General features: G+C 48.9%; 1 protein-coding gene and 1 long non-coding RNA gene across 4 annotated transcripts in view; both read right to left on the reverse strand.

Moving 5' to 3' along the window:
• Nucleotides 1–14,816, reverse strand: part of LOC135398749 (cell adhesion molecule DSCAM-like) — a 104,467-nt gene extending 89,651 nt beyond the window's left edge. Inside the window, exons 1-2 of one of the 3 annotated variants that reach the window (XM_064630166.1) lie at nucleotides 13,857–14,816; nucleotides 13,511–13,798 (exon numbers count right to left, since the gene is read on the reverse strand). In XM_064630166.1, coding sequence (XP_064486236.1) covers nucleotides 13,511–13,798; nucleotides 13,857–13,911 — 343 coding nt within the window. In that variant the 5' untranslated portion in view covers nucleotides 13,912–14,816. Of the gene's footprint in view, nucleotides 1–10,924; nucleotides 11,216–11,282; nucleotides 11,382–11,871; nucleotides 12,160–12,217; nucleotides 12,337–13,510; nucleotides 13,799–13,856 lie in introns of those variants that run through there. The other 2 variants (XM_064630162.1, XM_064630161.1) reach the window with 2 other exon arrangements.
• A 5,592-nt stretch (nucleotides 14,817–20,408) lies between these two features.
• On the reverse strand, nucleotides 20,409–21,063 carry LOC135397528 (uncharacterized). The gene is made up of 3 exons (XR_010423651.1): nucleotides 20,977–21,063; nucleotides 20,624–20,914; nucleotides 20,409–20,534 (listed from the first exon to the last, which is right to left on the reverse strand). It is a non-coding gene; the product is annotated as an uncharacterized LOC135397528 (long non-coding RNA).
• Between the last annotated feature and the right edge of the window lie 996 nt (nucleotides 21,064–22,059).

The following is a 22,059-nucleotide window of genomic DNA, read 5'->3' on the forward strand; positions in this document are numbered from 1 at the left end:
TCGTCCGTGACTAATGATGGAGCACAGGCTTCACGCAAAAGAAGAACCGCCTTCTTTCTTCACGCGACACGTATACGGTTCATGTAGGCGACATGGGACTGCATACATTAGGTGAAATTGGACCACGTGCAGTTCCGGGGGAGGAAACATGTTGAGGGTTTGAGAGATAATTTGATCAGAAGCATTAGGCGAAATGGGAATAGGTGAAGTGGCAAGACACGCAGAGATGTCGAATTCTGGGGAAATTACTGGGGCGCACACGTTCACGTTATTCTTTCAGAAACGTAATGTTGTTGGATATTGTTTGCACTGTTGTTAAACGCTTACTGGGCGTGAACGACAAGCGTGAACGTAATACTTTATTTCCGCCATTCCTGATAGACATTTATAAAGAACTTGATGCTGCTCGCGTAATACAGCGTGGTATATCTGGCCATCAGACCAGTGCCAGTCAGTTCCATCGCTAGAAAACATGTAGCTCTCCGAAGCGAACGTCTGTGCGTGGTTTCGGCTCATTTGCTTATCAGATAAGCTGAGCTAGTTCTATCTGAAAGCACGTGATCGTTTCAGGATATTTAAGAAAGAGAGCGCATTTAAATAATGACGGGCTCCAATTCTGCTATCTCGCATTTCTCTGAAAGCATCTAACGAATAAGTTAACGGAGCAATGAGGTGACATTTAACGTCGCTCAAAATCGTGCCTCGTCTGTCAAGCTGTCAACCAGGAGTCACTATGCAAAATATTTTCGTTCTGCGGTGCCTTATTGCTGTGCAATCGAATTTACAGAAAAAGAGTCGGAGAAAACAGCCGCAAACAGCCGACACGATTGTCGCGTGACGTATTGAATGCTCCATGCCTTGTTTGGTTGGAAAAATAACAAGGGGAGGTTGAATTCGCGTGTATGTTTCCTTGTTTTTTTCGTCGCAGCTCACGCGCCGCTTATACATGCTTGAGCTGTGCCGCTGTACGTCACGTGAGGGGAGTAGCATATGTCAGGACGTCCTCTCGTTCTGCGATGCGGTCTTTTCACGAGGAGAAGGATTTTGCAAAGGTGGGCGGAACAGAGCCCTCCCGCTCGCTCTCCCGTCCTCTGCGCTCATCGTTGTTTCCCAGGAACTCATTTTATTCGTTTGAGAACACTCTGCACCGAGAAACGAAAAAGAAAAAAGTTTGGGGATCACCTCAGTGGTCCTTTAATTAATGAACTAGGTAATTAGCCATTCAGTAGTTACAGACGCTTTCCTGCGGAACGCTGCGCATGGCCGCGATCCCACATCAGAAAACTACATCTAGGTAGCTCTCATAAAATTATGTACAGGCTTAAAAAACATGTATATAAGGGCTCCGTGAACGTTCGTTATAAGAAGGGACATTCAGGGCCAGCAAAGGTCACGAGCGAGTGGACTCTGTCAAACTGTAATCGAGAATATGTTACCTGTAACTGTGAGTGAAACGGTGACGTCATATCGTCTTCCATCTGAGGTCAGCGTAACGCAAGAATAGTTTCCGATGTCTTCCGGTTCAATGCCTTCGATAGTCAAGATGGTCCTCGTTTCGGACGTCTTGGACACGCCTATTCTTCCTCCAGACGATATTTCTTGAGCATTTTTCTCCCAAAATATGCGATAGAGTTTCCCTACCGTTCGTTTGACCACGCATGTTGCAGCTGTGTCGTCACCAAGAGATAAATCTGGTGGAAATCCTGTTGAAAGAGGCTGGAGAGAGCCTGAGTGGAGAACGTGAAGAACTGAGTGGGAGAGCTCTTCATGTGGGTCGTTATCGCTAACATGGCTTACCGACCACAGAGTCTTCCAGGGCGACAACGCACCACACTATTAGCCAGGTCCTCGTAGTCATGTCCAACGCGTGAAAGACGTTGGCCTCAACAGGAAAAGATGGAGAAGGATTTTCACAACCCCACCACGTGACGCTTCTAAAGGTTTCCGGCACGGACGACTAGCGCCGCGTAGTAGCATGTTCATGAACTCGGAATTCAGATGAGGTCACATTTTATGCTGCGCATTCTCCGTACAGTGAGCAATTGAGCAATGAAACAAAGATAGCGACCAAACAGATTGCTGCAGCCGTCTTCCATGGCGAGAACCAAGAAGGCGCCAGGGCGGGGCCATCGTAATTCCACCATGCTGAATTCCCGATCGAGCACGGAGCTAGTAGAATATATATCGTGGCTTCATGAGCTCGTTGTAGTTCAGGAAGGATGGTTTCATGATGCGGCTGAAGAGACCCTCCAGAAAGCCGCATTATGTACTGGCAAAACTCGTCAGCCACCTCCATTTCCGATGCACCGCGATTCATGGTCAATATCTTGAACGGAGCTCTATGTGCTGGCTTTCCATATACTAGTGGTAGGTGTAACCGGCGTGAGAGCGTCGCAGAAGTTCCGCCACCGCGATCTGATCATAATGCACTGCGATCTAATCGGATCAGGTGTCGTCTTGCGACAGCATGTGTTCTGCGAGCATCCAGTATATCCTCAAGGCCTGAGCGTCGTGCCTTTCTTTCGGCTCGTTTTCTGAGCGCGCGAAGACGTTGAAACTCTGGATTCACTGTACGATGGGCCTGGGGAACGGCAGCCCTCGTTGTGGATTGGTCATAGCAGCTGCGGACGGACTGAGCAAAGTTCTCAGCACTGGACGCTGATGCATGTATATCCTTAATTAGCTATCTATACTCCTTCCAGTTCGTAAGAGAAATACACTTTCTCGGCCTCTGAGCGCTACTCCCTATTCCAGAGTGCGATATTAGTATGGGAAGATGGTCACTCCCTTTCGTCTCCACGTGCACAGACTATGTAAGATAATTCAGACTGTCTGGAGAGCAAATCGTCAGATCGAGGCATGAGCTTGAGGAATTACGAATGAAAGTTGGTGACCAGTCGTTGAGTATGCACAGCTCTAGATCTTCGATGATGTTAGACAGCATTCTGTCCCTGTTGCCAGTTCTGGCGCTAACGTTACGTGCATTGAAGTCACCGCACACTATGAAAGGTGCAGAAAGTCCGGAGAATATATCTCGCAGCATGCTCTCGGGAATTGCGGTGGCTGGAGGTAAGTAAACGCTGACAATAGTCACTGTCATAGTGCTGCTGAACCGCACCTTGCACTGCACAAACTCACAAGTGTCCGTTTGGGAATTCCGGAGGAGTGTCACAGGATGACCTTGCCTCACACAGAGCATGGCGCCGCTCAGGCCTGCAGGCCGATGGGAATTGTATGTAACTTAGCGTGAAACACGAAAAGTTGTCGGTACCCTTGCTTCACTGATTACTAGAACTGGAAACTGGTACTTGTACAGTTAGTCGCGAAGGTCACTCATCTTGTTGCACAGGCCCCTAGCGTTCCACTGCACAATCGTAGTGGATCTGTACAGCTTAACTATGGTGGTACGCCGAGTTCCCGAAGACGGCAGAGCTCTTCAATACAGACTCCATGGCCAGAAACGCACGTACCTCAGGAAGTCCCCGAGAAGCTGGAGACGCTGCGATGATAGCACGGAGAGCAATGAAGAACATGTTGCATAAGAGGTGCAGGAAATTTCCCTGCGAGTCATGGCTTTGCGGAAGTGCCACAGGAGCTGAAGTCTCTGAGTAAGGCCTACGGGACTGGTTCAGGTTAGCCGTGTTCCTTGGGCTAGGTATAGGACGCGATGGCGTTGCAGGTGTCGTGGGAAGTCCAGCTGCGGCCGAAATTCCGGTCTTTTCTGAGGATCTAGGTTCATTTCGCGTTTCTCTGCCGGTTTTTGCGGCATGAGCATACGTTGGCCGATTCCTTATATTCTTACGCGTTTGTTGTTCTCCTGCGACAATCGCGGCGGAAGTAGATGGTGTCGACACAGCAGCCAGGGCTGGTGGCGGTCGAACCATGTCCTCGTTGAAGGGAGGAGCGTGACGACTCGGTGGTTTGCCCTCCAGTACTTGATGCCTTCGGTTGCCTGCAGCGGTCCTCTTCACCGAACAATGTGCAAATGATGCCGCGTGGGACCCACCGCAATTTGCGCACTTTGGATCCCTCCTAGCTGTGCACTCCCGATACGAATAAAGCCCCGAGCATATCCTGCAGCGCAAGTTACCTCTGCAATTCTTCGCTATACGTCTGTTGAAGATCGGTTGATTAGACGAGGAGGAAGACTGGGGGGACGAACCGAGCTCGCGCTGAATAATAAACGAGGCATTCGATGTCTGTCTCTCAACCAGAACGGAGGCTAGTTCTTCTTACTCAACATAATTTGGTGCCGAAACCCGGGAGTAAAACTGGCCTCGGCAACTGGGATGGACAAGCTGCGTAAGAATCGGTCTGTAGTCCGCGGCGCAACGACTCGACGGCTGTCATCTGCAACCGAACTCCTGAAACAAGAGATACAGTCTACCGAAGAGTTGCAGGTGGCCCTCGATGACCTTTTGAACAAAGACGCGACGCTTGCAGGCTTAAACGAAAAGATTGCGGACCTCGTCGACTACGACAGTTACGAAGAGGAGGTCAGTACCGCCTTGGATTACCACGAAAGGGTTCTTAGCTGCATCAGCAGGATTCGACTTCAAACGCGCTTCCGTTCCAACGCCACTCTGGTGCAAGCCGCAGCCACCGTTTCGCTTCAAGGCCCGCCAGGGGATCGCACCGAATACGTTACGAGTTGCGCGGCTCCTACCGCTCCTACTGTTCACGAGAATCCTGCGCCTGGGAAGGTCCCACGACCCTCGACGATGCGCGTTGCACTTCCGGAGTTGCAGGTGCCAGTCTTCTCCGGTGATCCCCCACACCCGGCTGGAGACCCTTCAGAAATGTCGACGAGGCTCGACGCAATTGCCGTTTCAGACCCTGGGGAACAGCCCATCGACAAGCCAATGGCGGTGGTGCGGTTCCATGACGCTGTCTACAAGGACAAAGGGCGTTATGTCGTGCCCATCATGCTAAAGTCTCAAGGCCACTTGCCAAGCACGAATCGGACAGTTGCCGAAACGCGGCGGCTAAAGCGTCAGCTACAACGCTTCCTGACCCAACCCGAAGTACTTCTGGAGTACGACAGCGCCATCAGGGAGTACCCGAAAGAAGGCCATGCAGAGGAAGTGCCAGCGAACGATTCGAAAATGGTATACTATCTTTCACATCACGCAGTCGTACGTCGAGAAGCCGTCACCACGAAAGTTCGGGTCGTATTCGATGCGTCTTCTCATGAGCTGGGGAGTCCTTCGCTCAACGATGTGCTGGACGGAGTGAAGCTCGGGGCAAAGTTGTTGCAGCTTCTCTTGCAGTTCAGATGCGGCTCAATAGTCCTCACCGCCGACATCTGCATCAGGACGGAAGAGCGGGATCTTCTGCGCTTTGTCTGGTTTCACCGCTTACCTGCAGCGACAGGACCTGGTCCTCCTTTTGTGTCCTCCGTCCCAGTGGACAGCGGATCCGACGCCCGTTACAACGACCGTACCCCTTGGAGGCAGACGCAACGGACGCCGCGGGGGAGGATGTTGAAGATCGGTTGATTAGACGAGGAGGAAGACTGGGGGGACGAACCGAGCTCGCGCTGAGTAATAAACGAGGCATTCGATGTCTGTCTCTCAACCAGAACGGATGCTAGTTCTTCTTACTCAACATAATTTGGTGCCCAACACCACCAGCCGAAATAATATAAGCATAATTTGGTGCCGAAAACCAGCTACCCACGGAGGGACTGCCTACTCCTAGCATCTGCGAGTGGCGAATGACGAGAGTGCCTTTCGGGGCATCTTCTAGCCCATTCTTGCTTGCGGCTACGTTGCAGCACCATCTAGAGGATTGGAAGAAAACATACCCAAACATCGCGGCTCGGCTGCAGAAATCTTTTTACGTGGACGACTTAGTCATCGGGGCTCACTCTCAGGCCGAAGCACTGGACATCTACAGAACGGCGAGTCCAATCCTTGCAGACGCCAGCATGGGGCTCAGGAAGTGGTGCTCCAGCTCATCTGTTCTCAACGAACGGTTTTACGCAGACGGGGTCTCGATCGACAACGTCACCGGGCGCACGACTTCTTGCAAGGTTCTCGGTCTAGTGTGGGATCGCGACGCTGACAGCGTCGTCGTAAGCACTCAGAATGTGTCCTCGTACGTTGCGACGCAGTTGCTTACGAAACGGACAGTGCTACAGGCCTTCGCACGATTCTATGATCCTCTGGGACTTATCGCCCCATTCGTCTTAGGGGCAAAACTGCTCTTCCAGAACCTATGGAAGCTGCACAAGGGCTGGGATGACCCGCTAGAGAGAGAAACAAAAGATCAATGGACAGCGTGGACATCGGAACTAGGCTTTCTCTCGTCAGTCAGGGTACCACGTTGCGTCGTTCCAGTTCAGAGTGAAGAAGGAGCGAACGTCGAGTTGCTCATGTTCTGCGACGCAAGTCCACAGGCATACGGTACGGTCGTGTATGTTCGATATGCGCTTTCCAATGGCCAGTACTCCGTACGTCTCCTGATGAGCAAATGCCGCGTCACTCCCGTCAAGCCTGTGTCGTTGCCTCGACTGGAGTTGCTTGCTTGTTTACTCGCTGCCAGGCTCTGGGACTACGTCAGGCAGATTCCAGAGTTTTCCAGCTACGTGGCTTGGTTTTGGACGGACTCCGCCATTGCATTACAGTGGATCACTGGTGGCAACGACCGGCAAGAGACCTTCGTCAGGAACCGCTCGTCGGAAATACGTCGGTTGACAGAGACGTCTACCTGGCAACACTGCCGAAGTCACGATAATCCGGCAGACCTAATCACGCGCGGAGCACCAGCCTCGTTTGCCCAGCAGAAGTTAGCCTGGTGGTCAGGTCCGTCATGGTTGTCGCTTCCGGAACCGAACTGGCCACCTAGGGCCGTGACTCCAAAAACCGACAACGGAAGCAATGCTCACCTGACTGCCTGTCCGACAGCACCGGTGCCCTCGCCTAGTCCCGAACCCCTGCTCCAGGTTACGCACTACGAGCGCCTTCTCAGATTACTGCGAATTACAGCTTGGATTAAAGGTTTTTGTGGTAAAGGTAAAAGGAAGCTAGGTCTTCTTACTCAACAATGTCCAAAGCGTTGGCACTTGCAACACCGCGGTGGACACTCGATATATTCTTGTACGGGGAAGCATTCGAATCCTAGGTTTACAGACGAGGGAAGAGGGACGTCTGCGCGGAACGTTAGCAGCACACATGACAGTACAGACCGTTGATAAGATGGCTTGCGTTGAACCGTATCAACCGGAACCAATCAGTGGATAATATTCTGAGTCACGCACGACTGCGATTGGTTCCGATAGGCACGATGACCTTATCCACGGTATACTAAAACTCACTAATAACTCATGGCGGACCGTTCCGTCCTCTGATGGACAAAATGACTTCTGACGCTTGACAGAGACCACACCGTAGTCTTGTAAGTACTCTAGAAGCGCGGACTCTTCGTAGAACAGCGGCACTCCTTTTATTTGGGATTCTTGATCTTGATTCTTAGCGTATGACTGTGGAATGACCGGCTGCACTGAAATCCCGGACAGGGAACGCAACGATAACAGGTTAGTAGCAGCTCCGAGGGATGGCACAGTCACCGCTACACTGCTATCTTTGTGGATACGATGAGATAGGTCATTTTCTTGTGTCTTTGAAACTATCTCCTGGGCTACTTTGGTGGGGTTCACCGACCAAAGCGACTTATCAGCGGACTCCGGACGGAACAGCACCGGTATGCCACACTTTCTGTTTTCCTTGTAACATACCATGGTGAATGGGGTCTCGTCCCCATCATGCTCCTCCATGGAATCATCATGAACGTGCTCGTAATCCACTGTTTCCGATGAGTCAAGGAATTGTTGCTTCAAGTCTTCAATTGATATGTCGTCATCGTCTTTAGAGGTCGCTTATGCGGAAGCTTCGTTGGGCCCGCATCGGTTGGAATATTTCCGGGGACATTTGCGCTGCTCGGTGATGATAAATGTTGCGTACGTGCAGCCTTCTGGTGTAGTTTTTGGTGTCATGTGCTGTGGAATAGGACGTGCACTAATACTACCTTGTCGATGCCAGTCCTCCTGCTTCTTACCCAAAACGCACTGACGCAGGATCCACATCGCGCGCAATCGTGATTCGGCAGTGATTGCGATTGTCCTCAGGTGCGGACAAAGCAAATCGACAACGCAGACACTTGTCCCGCGTTCGCGAACATGATTCCACACTTCGCGGAGGGTTGGCACATGCGCAGTGGCTTCCTTTCACTTCTTCGTCTTCTCTCTACTCACACTGCCGGTTCCGGGCTGGCAAGACGGCGGTGATGGCAGCGGCCCGAACGAAGAAAACAAACGCTGAAATACCATTTGCATTAATGTGAATATATTTCAAGTAGACATCCTGGACCAATGTTTTCTTTTAATTTGAAACTTCAGTGGGTATTGTGCAAAGCTCTCACTAGACTGCGTGGAATGAAAACCTGGATCACGAACGTGAGGTGCGGACGGCGCAGATCGTGTGCGACAGTGGGTTTTGGGTATTGATGTAAGCATTGTGTCACCTATCAGCAGGCTGCACAAGGTAAACATTTTTGGTAACTCAGGAGCTTGCATGTATGTATCATGCAAGTCATGAGGTATCTTTTCTTTTTAGTGATAGCGTTCCCATGCATATAGAAGATTTCCATTGTACACACCACTCTGGGCAGATTTCATGCTGCTTGACTGAACCTGTAACAGAAATCCACTATTGAAGAGGTGCATACAATAGTCTTTTACCCAGCTTCCGGAAGAGTACACAAATGAGAAAGTTTACATGAGTCATGTGACTAGTTTTTTACGGGCTACCTTGAATGGCCTACAAAGAATGAAAGTTGCAAGGACGTGTTGTTTCCTTGTAACGTGTTTTAAAGGAGTCATGAACGTGCTTACGAACGGAAAATGTTACGAGGACTATCACAAGAAAATATGACTATATACAGCCCCGTTTTGGTTTTCTCGCCGGTTCTCTGCTGTACAGTTGTGACGACAGCCACGAATGGCGCATAATTTCGGTTGGAAACGGGCATGCAGACAACCGCACACGATTACACTCTATTTTCTTTTGCTGCGTACCATTCTGGATGAAACGAAAGAAAACACTTACCTCATCACACGGCATGTCGAGGTCTTCCTCTTGTTTGCGGCAACAAAAGTGGGGACAGCATGAGGCTTTTGCCGCATTCTTTCTGGTGCTACGTGCAAAGGAGCACCAAAATGTCCGTCACGAAATAGGTGTCGTCGGCAAAATGTGAGAAACAGGATTGCGAGACATGCCGTATTTCCTTCACTTCAGGAAACCTGCTGCTTATTGCTGCCTCCCATACTCGTTTTGTGTTCCTGCATGCCCTCGGCCGGTGAATCGTTAATTTTCGGTCACCCCTGACGACTTCAGCTAGGAACATAAACAGCGAGTTCCTGTATTCCTCGACACGTAACAATCTGAGTGGTACGCAAACCTCGGCGAGTTTTCGAAGAGATAAGCAATTCGTATTGATGGTCTCTACGACAATCGTCGGCAAGGCCACTCAAGCGTGCGCTTCCCTCTGATTCGTCGGTCCGGCTTACGTCACATAGATGTCGTTGTTGCTGGGCGCTTCGCGGTCACAGAGGCTACGCTAACCTTTACAACATCTTCGTTTAATGCGTAAACGCTTTTCAGGCAAGAAAATTTGCCAAATAGTCTGTCGAACGATGCCACGCCTTCTGGTAACGGTTTCGTCTCCACGATCCAGAATACGATAGTCCCTTTATGATCTTGTTGCTCTGGCCGGACTACCAGCGGGAGCGTGAGATCATGCAGCACGGACTGCATGCAATCGATCTCCGTCCATTTACCATAGGCAAGGTGCTGGGCCCATGGTCCAGTACCGCTCATACGCACCAATATCTCCGTCACCTTTGGGATTTCCTGTCATCAACAGGCCTCTCCACCCTGCTTTGATTACCGGAATCCTCATCATCTCTCATTACGTACAAGTGGCACTGGGGCAGCTACCAGCCTGCTGACCGGCATCAGCCCCATCTCATCATCGTATCTCTATGTGTGTGTGTGTTCTTGCTCTGTATAAATGCCTTGGAAGACAGCACACACGTGAGATGTCGCTCTAACAAAAATTCTATTTGCTGTCAAAATTCGGTCAGAGCGACGCCTGGTTCGAGGCAACCGTGGGCAATTCTAACGCTCACGTAGCCAGCATTTTTTACTATTTATTTATTTTTCTATTAGTTTTCTTTTTTTACACGGATTCACAGTTTCATTATTCGAGTCCGCCCTCTCTCTTAAAAATCCTGAAACGAGCACGTACTTTCAGAAAAATCGCCAAATTTTGATATGCAAATGTGCCGAAACCAGAACCATGCATTTCTCGAGCGCGGGAACGACATGAACTCCGGCTCAATCTAGGCTCTATTTGGTCATGGAATTAGAGCCTACTGCAGACAGCCCGATCATCTGGCACTCCGACACGAACGCACGCCGCTGCTTTTGCGCTCGAGAAGTGCATAGTTTTGGTTTCAGCTCATTTGTATAGTAAAATTCAGCTATCAATATCTCGAAGTACGAGCTCGTTACAGGATTTTTATAAAAGTGTGTGCGTTTAAATAATGACTGGCTCCAATTCTGCTATCTCGCATTTCCACGGCAACATCAAATTAATAAGGCAATTAATTATAGCTAACTAGTCGTCCAGTTGTTAGATACGCTTTCCCAAAGGATGTCAACATGGGCACATAACCCATCTCTGAAAACTACGTCTAGGTAGCTCTAATAGTTTTATAATAAAAATTATGTAAAGAATTAAACTCCCTGTATAAGAGCTCTTTGAAAATCTCTCAGGAGAGGTCTCATTCAGCGACAGCAGAAGTCACGCACAAGTGGATTCTGTAAACTACTTCAAGATGTATTAATCGAGAATATGTTACCTGTAACTGTGAGTGAAACGGTGACGTCATATCGTCTCCCATCTGAGGTAAGCGTAACGCAAGAATAGTTTCCGATGTCTTCCGGTTCAATGCCTTCGATAGTCAGGATAGTTCTCGTTTCGGACGTCTTGGACACGTCTATTCTTCCTCCAGACGATATTTCTTGCTCGTTTTTCTCCCAAAATATGCGATAGGGTTTCTCTACCGTTCGTTTGACCATGCATGTTGCAGTTGTGTCGTCACCAAGGGATAAATTTGGTGGAAACCCTGCTGAAAGAGGCTGGAGAGAGCCTGAGTGGAGAACATGGAGCATGAGTGGAGAACTCTTAAATGGGTCGTTATCGCTAACACAGCTTACCGACGACGTCTTCCAGGGTGATAACGCACCATACTATTAGCCAAGTTCTCATAGTCATGTCGAACGCGTGAGAGACGTTAGCCTCAACAGGAAAAGATGGAGAATGATTTCCCCTAACACACCACGTGACGCTTCTAGAGCTTTCCGGCACGGACGACTAGCGCCGCGTAGTAGCATGTTCAGGAACTCGGAATTTGGATGAGGGCACATCTTATGTTGCGTGTTCTCCGTTACAGTGAGCAGTGAAACAAAGATGGCGTCCAAACGGATTGCTGCAGCCATAGCGATAGCGACCGAAGCGCGATCGGATTCGAGCTGCCACCAAGGATCACACCCGTCTTTCATGGCGAAAACCCAAGAAGACGGCGCGCCAGGGATTTCCCTACACCCACCTGAAATTTCTGAGATTGCCCTATACGGCACGGCTACTAATCCATATAGCCACAAACACTTGTATCCATGTGCATATACGCCCCACCCCCAGACCCGAGCACACCCATCTGTCAGTGGGAAATAAAGGTTGAAACTTTAAAAAAAATGTATAGTGCTGCGTTAGTTGGATATGTAGAAGAGATACGCTGTGGCCTACCTGAGATAAGAAGTTGGGCGGTTACTTTCTGGGTTCCATGAGAGTTCATCGCAACGCAGGAGTAATTCCCCACGTCCGTCGCCGTGATCTTCCTGATGCTTAACGTGACGCTAGATTGCGACAACCGCGACACGACCATTCGATCTGTAGACACAATTTCTTTGCCCTCTTTCTCCCAAAAGACACGGTACGCTTCGCCGGTCGTTCTCTTCACGATACACATTGCGGCTGTATCGTCACCGAGGGACAGTTCACTGGGAAAGCCGAACGACTGTGGTTTGGGGACGCCTGAAATTGTCACATTCCGTTGTCGTCATAAATGAGGTGAGTGGAATGGCAGACTCACCGGCTGTGATGGCATTACTCGACGAGGTCCCCATAAACAGAAGACAGACAAAAAACATCTTAGCTGACGCGTGCTCGAGTGTGGTGACCAGCCTCGGACACTTCCTCGCTAAGCTGGCATCTAGGTGCTAAGAAATCAACATGGCGGCATGTATCTCACGATACGTCCTTCGTTCACGGACAACTATCGCCACCTAGGAGATATTTCGAGAAGGAGGGTAGAAAAGTGATGGTTCAAGTTCACGGACGGAATGAGTCTTGTACCAGAGCTGCGTATGACCGAGCTGACGACGAATTTGGTCCCCCTATAACTCAGACTCATTTTCCATTCTTCGTCACCCCAACCTGAAAAGCCGATACGCCAAAACCCAATGGAAAAAGCCACTGGACCCTATGCGGCAGATGCTTAATGATCTTGTGCTACACCTTAGCTATAGAGTCAATTACTGTCAAGCTGCCGTCACTCGTGTTGAATATCTGGTATAGAAAGCTTGTGGAAGCGAGATACTGAGGAAAGGTAGTGCTCCATGTATCGGTTCAAGAAGACATCCCGCTGGAATGGACTCGTTTGACCAGAACTCATTTCAGGAATGTAAACGCGTCAATTAGAGTTGTTCTTCAGGGGTCGGATGAATAAGATTCACGACGCCCCCATCACTATCACCTGGAGTTCGCAGCCACGGGGTGGTGCGAGACTGTACTGCCCAGCAGCGCGACAACAACACGTGTATCTCAAATCGAATCCTTTGTGTCAACAAGACTCGCGCCTCAGCTAAAAGTAAGACGGGCGACGAGGATGGCCGTCCTGTCTCGCTTTATTGTAGAAAAAGGTATACGAGGGCAGTCGTGGCGGTACAAGTTACAAAAGCAGTCGTATTTTACGCCACAAGAAAAAGAGCACGTCCCACACACGGCAATTGAACAACTCGCTATGAAATGAGAAAAGAAAGAAAAACCCGTCCCCATAAAATCAACTTTCCCGAGTGATATTCATTCGTCCAGAGAGGGGCGATCATTTTATCACATTCCATTCCGGCCACACATATCGAAATTATCGCGTGAGCTTAGAAGGTGGTTATACAGCCCAGTTTTCCAGGTCCATTTTTTGACATAGTCTGAAGGATGATTTTTATCGTTTATATTTTACACCGGAGATAATGCAGAAATTGAAAGGAAAGCAACAGCTAAGAAACGACATGCTAGCAAAATCCCCCCCCCCCCTATCGGTACATCCATCACTGTGCGCAGTTGTTTGGATGCTCACGAGAGGTACGATCACTGTGGTGTGGCCTACCTGAGATAAGAAGTTGAATGGTTACTTTCTGGGTTCCATGAGAGTTCATCGCAACGCAGGAGTAATTCCCCACGTCCGTCGCCATGATCTTCCTGATGCTTAACGTGACGCTAGATTGCGACAACCGCGACACGACCATTCGATCTGTAGACACAATTTCTTTGCCCTCTTTCTCCCAAAAGACACGGTACGCTTCGCCGGTCGTTCTCTTCACGATACACATTGCGGCTGTATCGTCACCGAGGGACAGTTCACTAGGAAAGCCGAGCGACTGTGGTTTGGGGACACCTGAAATTGTCACACAACATTATCATCAGAAGTGAAATAGGTGGACTGACAGGCTCACCGACTGTGATGGCGTTACTCGACGACGCGAACAGCAGAAGAAACACGAAAAACATCTTGGCCGAGGCCTTTCCTAATGTGATGATCAGCCTTGGACAGCTCTTGAGCACGCATCAAGATGATAACAAATGAACATGACGGCATATATCTCACAATATGTCCTTCGTTCACGGACAACTATCGCCACCTAGGAGGTATTTCGAGAAGGAAGCTAGAAAAATTGTTCAAGTTCACGGACAGAATGAGTATTCTGCAAGAGCTGCGTATGACCGAGCTGACGACGAATGTGGTCCCACTATAACTCCAATCCCTTTTCCATTCTCCGTGACCTCAATCTGAAAAATCATCAAATTTACTCTGTCATACGACCGACTACTCTGACCTTGAGCGACAGCACAGCCAGGCTGGACGAACAAAAAGGCAGAGGCTGAGCAAAATATTCGTGTCTATGATTTGAACAAATTGCTGTCAGCAAGCTGCCTTCGGTCGTGTTGAATATCTGATATAGAAAGCACGTGGTAGCGAGAGTACGAAGCAAACAGTAGAGCGCCACCCATCGGTTGGAGAAAAAAATCACGTCTCGTTGGAAAGGACTGGACAGTCACTGCAGTTTACCAAAACAAATTTCATAAATGTAAACGCGTCGATGCCAGTTATTCTTCAGGGGTCGGATGCATAAGATTCACGAATCCATCGCTGTCACATCAAGTTCGGAGCCTCGGGGTGGTGCGAGAGCGGTACCGTCCCGAGACAGCGTGTACGACGAAGGTAGCAGATACACATGTTTCAGAAATCGAATCCATTGTGTCACCAAGACTAACGTCGTAGATAAATGCAACAATGACGCTGAGCGTGGGATTCCTGACCTGCTTTGTTGTAGAAAAACACGAAGGGCAAGCGTGAAGACAAAAGTCGCATTTTTGCGTCACAAGAAAGAGCATCCCACGTGTCCCACGCCGACCGACACCTCCTAGATCATAGAAATCTTACGGAGAGATAGGCTAGAAGGAAAGCTGGGGAGGAGGAGCGGAGGAGAGCAAAGCACTTGAACGGGGCTCTTCCCTCTCTCAATGTATGCGCTCGGAGGCAGCCATATTGAATCAGCCGAGGAAACGTCGTGTATTTCCAGCCCGTGAAAGCAGCCACAGTTCCAAAAACTGTTGCAACACTTGCTCGGTTGCTCCTCTGCTTCCATCGGCTACATATTTTGTCAGTGTCCGCCCCTATCCAGGCTTGTAGTCAAGGCTGGTTGAAGCAGCGGCCGAGACGGCGTCACCATGTGGCGTCCGTGTCGTGTCTGTTTCTTCGCGTGTGCGTGTGTGTGTTTTATATATTATAATCATGGCCCATGTATATCGTGACACATATATCTTACGGTTTCATGGGTTCTGGCGGTGTGTTACTGTTCCAAAAACATTTTTGGCGTTATGTTTGCTGTATGCTTACTGGATTCCTTTGTTTGCATGCGCCGCGGCAACAGTAGCTGATTCAATATGGCGCTCCCCTCGCCAGTACGTCCCAGTTTCGGAGGTTTCTTTCTAGCATACTCCTTAAGATTTCTATGTCCTAGATAGCAGATGGCCTTCACCCTACGTAACACAGGGAGGCCTGCTGCTACGTCGTCAATGAAAGAGCGACAACGCTCACACAGGCCTCCGTGAGTGAAGCTTCTTCTATCTATAGGAGTCGTTGCCCACACACAGCAATAGACGACTGACTGTTTGCAAACAATCTACGTCACAACGGCCGATGTCGCGACCCGCCGTTGGCAAAAGGAAGCCATGTGCGACCACACGCGTTGCCTTGATGGTTTTATTTCCGATTATGGATGCCATTGCACGAAGAAGATACGACGAAAAACTCTACATGGGGGCGAGAGAGATACTACCCTGACGTCACCTCACGGAATGCGAAAACTACCAAGTTACACGGCGGCCAACGATACACTCTTTCTCAATCGCATGATATCTTGATGTGACGTGCCGCAGCAGGGTGGTATATTGATCAATTCGCTACATAGAAGTCGAAATAGAAACCCGTTCCGATAAAATCAACTTTCCCATGAAGCACACACCCACAATATTGGTCCTAAATTGGCTGGGCGTTGGCGATACGGGTCCAAGATGGAACCAGTTTTGCCAGGATTTTCCACATATTGGCTCAAACTTGGCAATATGGGCCCTGTATTGACAAGTTGAAAGGTGAAAGTTTGTATACAAAACGAAGATTTCTGTATTGGATCTAGGGTAGCCCCGGCACTGAGTGATATTGTTTTAGGAACAGTGGACAATGATCTTGAGAGGGTGGTAAAACAGAGGATGCCGTATGTAAGAAAAATATTTAGATATGCTGATGACTTTCGGTTGTGCACGACAAAAAGGTGGCAGTGAAATCCCAACAACAACAACAATAAATGATGAAGAGGTGATTATGACATGGGATGTTTCCCCGTGGTAGCCACAGGACCCTACCCCACTTCACAGCGGTTAATATGAGAGGATGAATTAATGGTGAGCGCGAAGCGACGACAGGTCGGAGTTATGTTTAGAGCTGTTCAAGGAGGCCAGTAGCTTGCACGACAGCAAAAAGAGGGCGAAGAGCACGGTACTGGTGCGCAGGGGAGCTCCATGGGCCAAATATTTTGGACAAGCTGAATAGTCTATGGTCAAGGAGCTAAAGTTGGCGTCCCAACAAGATCTCAACAATTGGTTTACATCTTCAAAGAGGGGGCGCCTGACCTTCAATTTACATCTGAAGACATGGAAGGAGAACGCCTACAATACCTGTATTTATGTATCATCAGCAAGTCGAAAGAGAAACATCTCTGCTGGAAATACATGGAAAGAAGTAGCTAGCCGCTTATGCCTTTCAGCTTCAAAACGTCCAAAGAAGTCAAGAGAGGCATCGCTACCGGAACGAATAGGTCTGCCTTAGAAAAGTCCTACTGGCACTGTACGCAGGAAAGTTTTTGCATACAGGGAGATAGACTATTGAGAACGGGATACCATCAGCAGGTGATAAGGAGTGTTTGCGGAAAATGTGCTAAAGCAACTGAATGGCCAAGGAAAACATAAGACGGACGAAGGCTACAAATGTATCATCTTAATTCCTTCTGTGCATGGACTCTCGCACCATTTGATCAAGATGGCCAACAAGTTTCACATAAGGTGGTGTGTGGAGGAAGGAACAAATTTTCCAGGCTGCTATCCAAGATTAATAATCCGGTGCGTCAAGTTTCGCACACTAAGGGAAGTTGCGGCAGTTTCGGGTCAGCGCGAAATATTCCTTGTGGGGTTTGAAAACAGTGACTTATCTCGCGGCCGGTGCAGCCGATCTCTGTTGTTATTTATCTGCCCTCCGGTTATCGTGCGCTGATACCGTACACGTGTAGTGGTAGGGGCGCCGAAGACTGACATCAATACTCTTAAAAAGACGGACGAATTTTGCTAAGGCACTTCCCGGGGGGATCCTCGAGATGGCCACGGATCGTCGGCATCACAGATACAGATGCACGTATGGTATTGAGTGGTTTCTCTGCTATTTGAATGGTTGTTTTGTACTTCCTCCGGCGAGGCGGACGGATGCGGGAGCCCTGTGCCCAGTTGGGCAGGGGCGGTAGTTTTCCCACAATGCCGCCCAACGTGGGGCCCGAGTCCGTTCGCTTGCAGGGTACTCGTATATTATATACCACGTATGTTGGGGGTTTACGCCGGCAAGTTGTTTTATGTTTGTTCTCCGTGACCAGCTCCCCGGTCCCCGTAGGCTGCTACGCGGCTGCGGCTTGGGAGCAATTAAGACAGAGGCACTCGCAGTTCCCCGGTCCTGCTCTAGAAGGACGTCTGACTTGGTCGCAGTAGTACCCGCAGGGCTCGCGCGGTAGCAGCGTCCGTCGTCTGCTGTTACTATCATTCATTGAGTGCTTCTTCTGGGGTCCGCTAGGTGGCCACCTGGAGGGGCGAATAGCGAAGGCCCAGCGATCGAATTACGTTCACTTCCGGCGAGGGATGGCGGCGCTGTCGGAAAATTGTTGTCTGTGTTTTGCTTTCCTCCCGCGCTTTCAGGAAGTAATTTAATCGGCGTCAGCGTGCAGAACAACATGGTAGCAAACGACAAAACCATTATTTTCATACGCAGGGATCTGGAAAACTGCAGTAAGTTTATCGAATTTGTTGTTTGCACTCAATTCCTAGACTGTTACTCTAGGGAATGACATCGTTTTGGCCCAGATATAGAGGCTGTGCGTGCCGAGATGTGCGATGTTTGTTTGTTTGTAGGAAAAAGAGGAGAAAGATAAAGAAGAATCCAGAGCCGTATATTAAAAGGGAGTCTGGCCATTAATGGGCCATGGCTATACCTGAAGCTCCACCCACGTTTTCAGCTTTCCGATCAATGGAGTCTTGAAAGATGGGGCGCTATCAATCAACCTATCCTCACTATTTGTCCCCGTATCAACATGGGCAGCGCCATTTTGGGTGGCAAGTGGATTGGATGGGATTGAAATGGATACCTCTCGCAATCTGCAAAACTAGTGGATTTTTGTGCAAATTTGATGAACGCCACCTAGGGAGCGTAAGGCACGTCGGGAATTGTCCTCTGCTTCCGTCGTTGTACCGCTGCCGGCAGAACCACCTGCTGGGACACATTCTAGCCCTTGGTACGGTTTTAAAACAAATTTACATTAATAGTTGTAATATAAAAGGCAAGAATGATTATATCCATGAAATCCAGCAATTAAATACAAGATTGTACAGCACAGTGCCGTTTTTTGCTATGATTTCGTTGTGATCGCCGCGATCGGCGTGTTCACTTGGCCTAACAGCGGCGACAAAACGTATTATTTTCAGTTAGATATCGATGGATGAGCGTAAGTTGAAACTGATTTCCGAGAAACGTATATGAGGATGTGCATTTGCAGCGTAAAATCAGAGTAGTCCGTGAAAATTTCTCGTCACGAAATCCCCGCTTCACTGTGTTTGTTTTCGTCGCCATTTTGGGTGGCAGTATGGTGTCATGGCGACCCCCTTTGTAAAAAGCAAACCAATCAGAGGAGTGAAACTGTGACTGACAGATCGAGCCTCTTTTTGTGACTCCGCCCAATGGCCAGGCTCCCTTTTAATATACGGCTCTGGTTCCATCTTCCATAGACTGTCACGTATTGGAAATTTAACAAACTTTCATTCGCCAAAAGTGATTGAATCTCTGCGGGCCTTCAAAAATGTGTCATTCCATAGGTAAACTGGATAGGAACACGCCTGTACCTGTTTCGTGTAGGATTGGGCGAGGTTTACGGGAACAAAAATTCCTCACAGACTTTGTTAAGAAGTGAGTCCGCCTTCAAGCTCAAAAAGTGCAGGACTTTCCGTACGTTTCAATACGAAAGTGCATAACCCATGGAAGCACCAGCGCGGTGCCATCTGTCGCGAGGCGTCGGAAAAGGCCCAACCCCATGGGGCGTTTCTCGAGCGGCAGAATGCCAAGCTTTCCTCAGCGGCAAGCGACGCTGTGCTGTCGAAAAACGCCCAAGGCTAACCGCAAGGAGCGTTTTCACAAAGGCAGTTGGACGGCATCCGTACGTTTCCGTAGTCTCTCAAGGAAAGGAACTCCACGTAACTTGATAAACACTTCTATTACGAGTGAAAAAATCTCAAACTCAGGTGTTTCTGACTGTAACATATTACAAGGAACAATATATTGCAGCAATGTGGCGCACGGAGCTGTTTGTTGCGAGTGTCTGTCCCGCAATTCACAAGGTATACACGAAGCGAACGCAGCTGATAGAACGGTGAGGAAACATAACGGAACCCCGAGATTGAATGGACACATAAACGAGACAGACACAGAAGAAGTGCTCACGGAAGACTTACGTCTTTAGCATCCGCAACAACAGTCTGATGGGGCCCCTCCCGAAAACTGATGCGACCGGATGGGCCTACAACACCTACACTCGTTCGGATGGGCCTAACCTGAAGCTAAAATCTGATTGGTCACTGGTGCACGCCGCTTGCCGTCGAGATCTTCCATGGGGGGCTTTCACCTCCTGCCTTTCTTATAGCACAGGTCACGTCACTTCTTGTTAAAGTCTGACACACTGTAACCAAGTTCCAACGCACGCTGTCTGAATAAGTTGCATATGAGCGCGTACAATTTCATCTTACGCTGCTTGAAGTGGACCAAGTACTACAGCGAGACGGAAGGTCCTGTCTTTCGTTGTTCCTGCACTCGAAATCCGATGGCGGTCAAACGTGCTCCACAAACTCCAACTGGCGACAGCGTTTGTAATATAATATAAACTGTTTATAATATTTGTATCGAAAAAGATACATCCGGGTTAACACACGATGCCTGACGCAGTTATACCACGTGCTAATGACGTGCAATACTTTCTAGTGTCGTGGAGGGATGAGCTGAAGAGGACTGATGGCAGAGTGCATGCTGTAATGTATACACATTTTAAACAAAAATGAAAATTATGTCCGTTGAAGCCTCAGAACAGTAACTTTCCAATTTCCATCGTGTTCGTACGAAACAGTCGTCTGAAATATAACCTGCCTTGTCACATAATAAATCTTTGAGTTGTAAGTTAGTAGTTGTGGTGCATACTTTCGTTCGTCGTCGTCGTCTTGGCTGCTTGTGTTTGCGAACTACCCCGCACTTCTACCATTCTGTCACAAGTTGGCCACTGTTTGCACGAAACAAGTACAGCGAAATGAGCTCATGCTGCTTCCATTGGTGCATTAAGACAGGATAATAAACAATTATGAAGTTTACCTGTGACAGTGAGCGATACGGTGACGTCATATCGCCTTCCATCAGAAATGAGCGCAACGCAGGAATAGTTTCCAATGTCCTCTGGTTGGATGCTTTCGATGTTCAACGTAGATCTCGTTTCGGATGTCTTGTAGACACCTATTCTTCCTCCAGACAATATCTCTTCCCCCGTTTTCTCCCAAAATATACGATATGACTTCCCTACCGTTCTTTTGACCACGCATGTCGCTGCTGTGTCGTCACCAAGAGACAAGCTTGTTGGGAATCCTGTTGAGAGCGGCTGGAGTGGACCTGTACATAAAGCCTAGTTTTAAAGACAAAACACTGAGACGTAATTTGTTAATGAAACTTACTGACGATCCTGTCCCCCCGAACTAGAGCGCAAAGTGTTATCAGAATGATAGTATTCATGTTAATGGCTACTTGGCAGGTCGAAGGCGAGACTGCGGAACAAGAGAAGCAAGTGACCATAACAAAAAAAAAAAAAAAAAAAAAGAAATAGAATCCCCCATCACGTGACGCTTCTAGGGCCCTCGTCCCGGACAACTAGCGCCACGTAGGGCTCACACTAATAAGCAGGATTAATGCCCGATCGTTGAGAGGCGTCTTAGCAACTGGAATATTTTCAATGTCAATCCAAATGTGCGTTTGGGATTCATGGCCGACTAAGGCAAACAGTCATCGCCACCACGAGGGAGTTTGAGAATTGTAAGCGCCATCGGTCTCCCTATCACTGTTAGTCAGTCAGATATCAGCGACGTGACGTCAGCAGCTCCAAATGAATCAGGTGATTGGCTTATCGTGTTTTCGAAAACCCCAAGCAGCACAATGTACTGAAAGTCGAGTGCAATAGGGGTGGACGGTATGGGTCTTATCAATGTTCCTTAGTTTCAGAAGTCTGTTGAAGGCCTTGCACCTACCCGTCCACCCCTATGCACTCGACTTTCAGTACATTGTGCTGCTTGGGATGGCTCTGTTCATGGCCTTCCACCTACCCCACTCCCATTGCACTCGACTTTCAGTACATTGTGCTGTTTGGGACGTTATCGGGAAACTTCTATGTACATAGAAGTACATAGAAGAAGAAGAAAAGAAAAAGGAAAGAATTAGGGACTCCCTAATTTTTTCACTTTCTCTTTTTTTCACTGATAGACGCTTGCAACAAAAGAAACTATATCGAAAGCCATATCAAGGCGTATTCGATGAACTAATGCGGCATGTTGACGAGGGGTATGTCAAGGCGTACGGAAAGCGAGCGCTGGATCAACTCTGCTCAGCATAGCTGGGGGAGCCAGGGGAGTTACTGGTTCATTTGCGGGAATCCAGGGGAGTCACGAGGCGTCGAAGTACAGAACGACGATCTCTTCTGAGCAGCGCAATACGCGTCCGTCACCAAGACGAGAGCTGTCGGCCTGTTTTTTCCCTTCGACACCGCA

Source organism: Ornithodoros turicata, chromosome 6 (assembly GCF_037126465.1).
Source record: "Ornithodoros turicata isolate Travis chromosome 6, ASM3712646v1, whole genome shotgun sequence".
In the NCBI taxonomy this organism is placed as follows: domain Eukaryota; kingdom Metazoa; phylum Arthropoda; class Arachnida; order Ixodida; family Argasidae; genus Ornithodoros; species Ornithodoros turicata.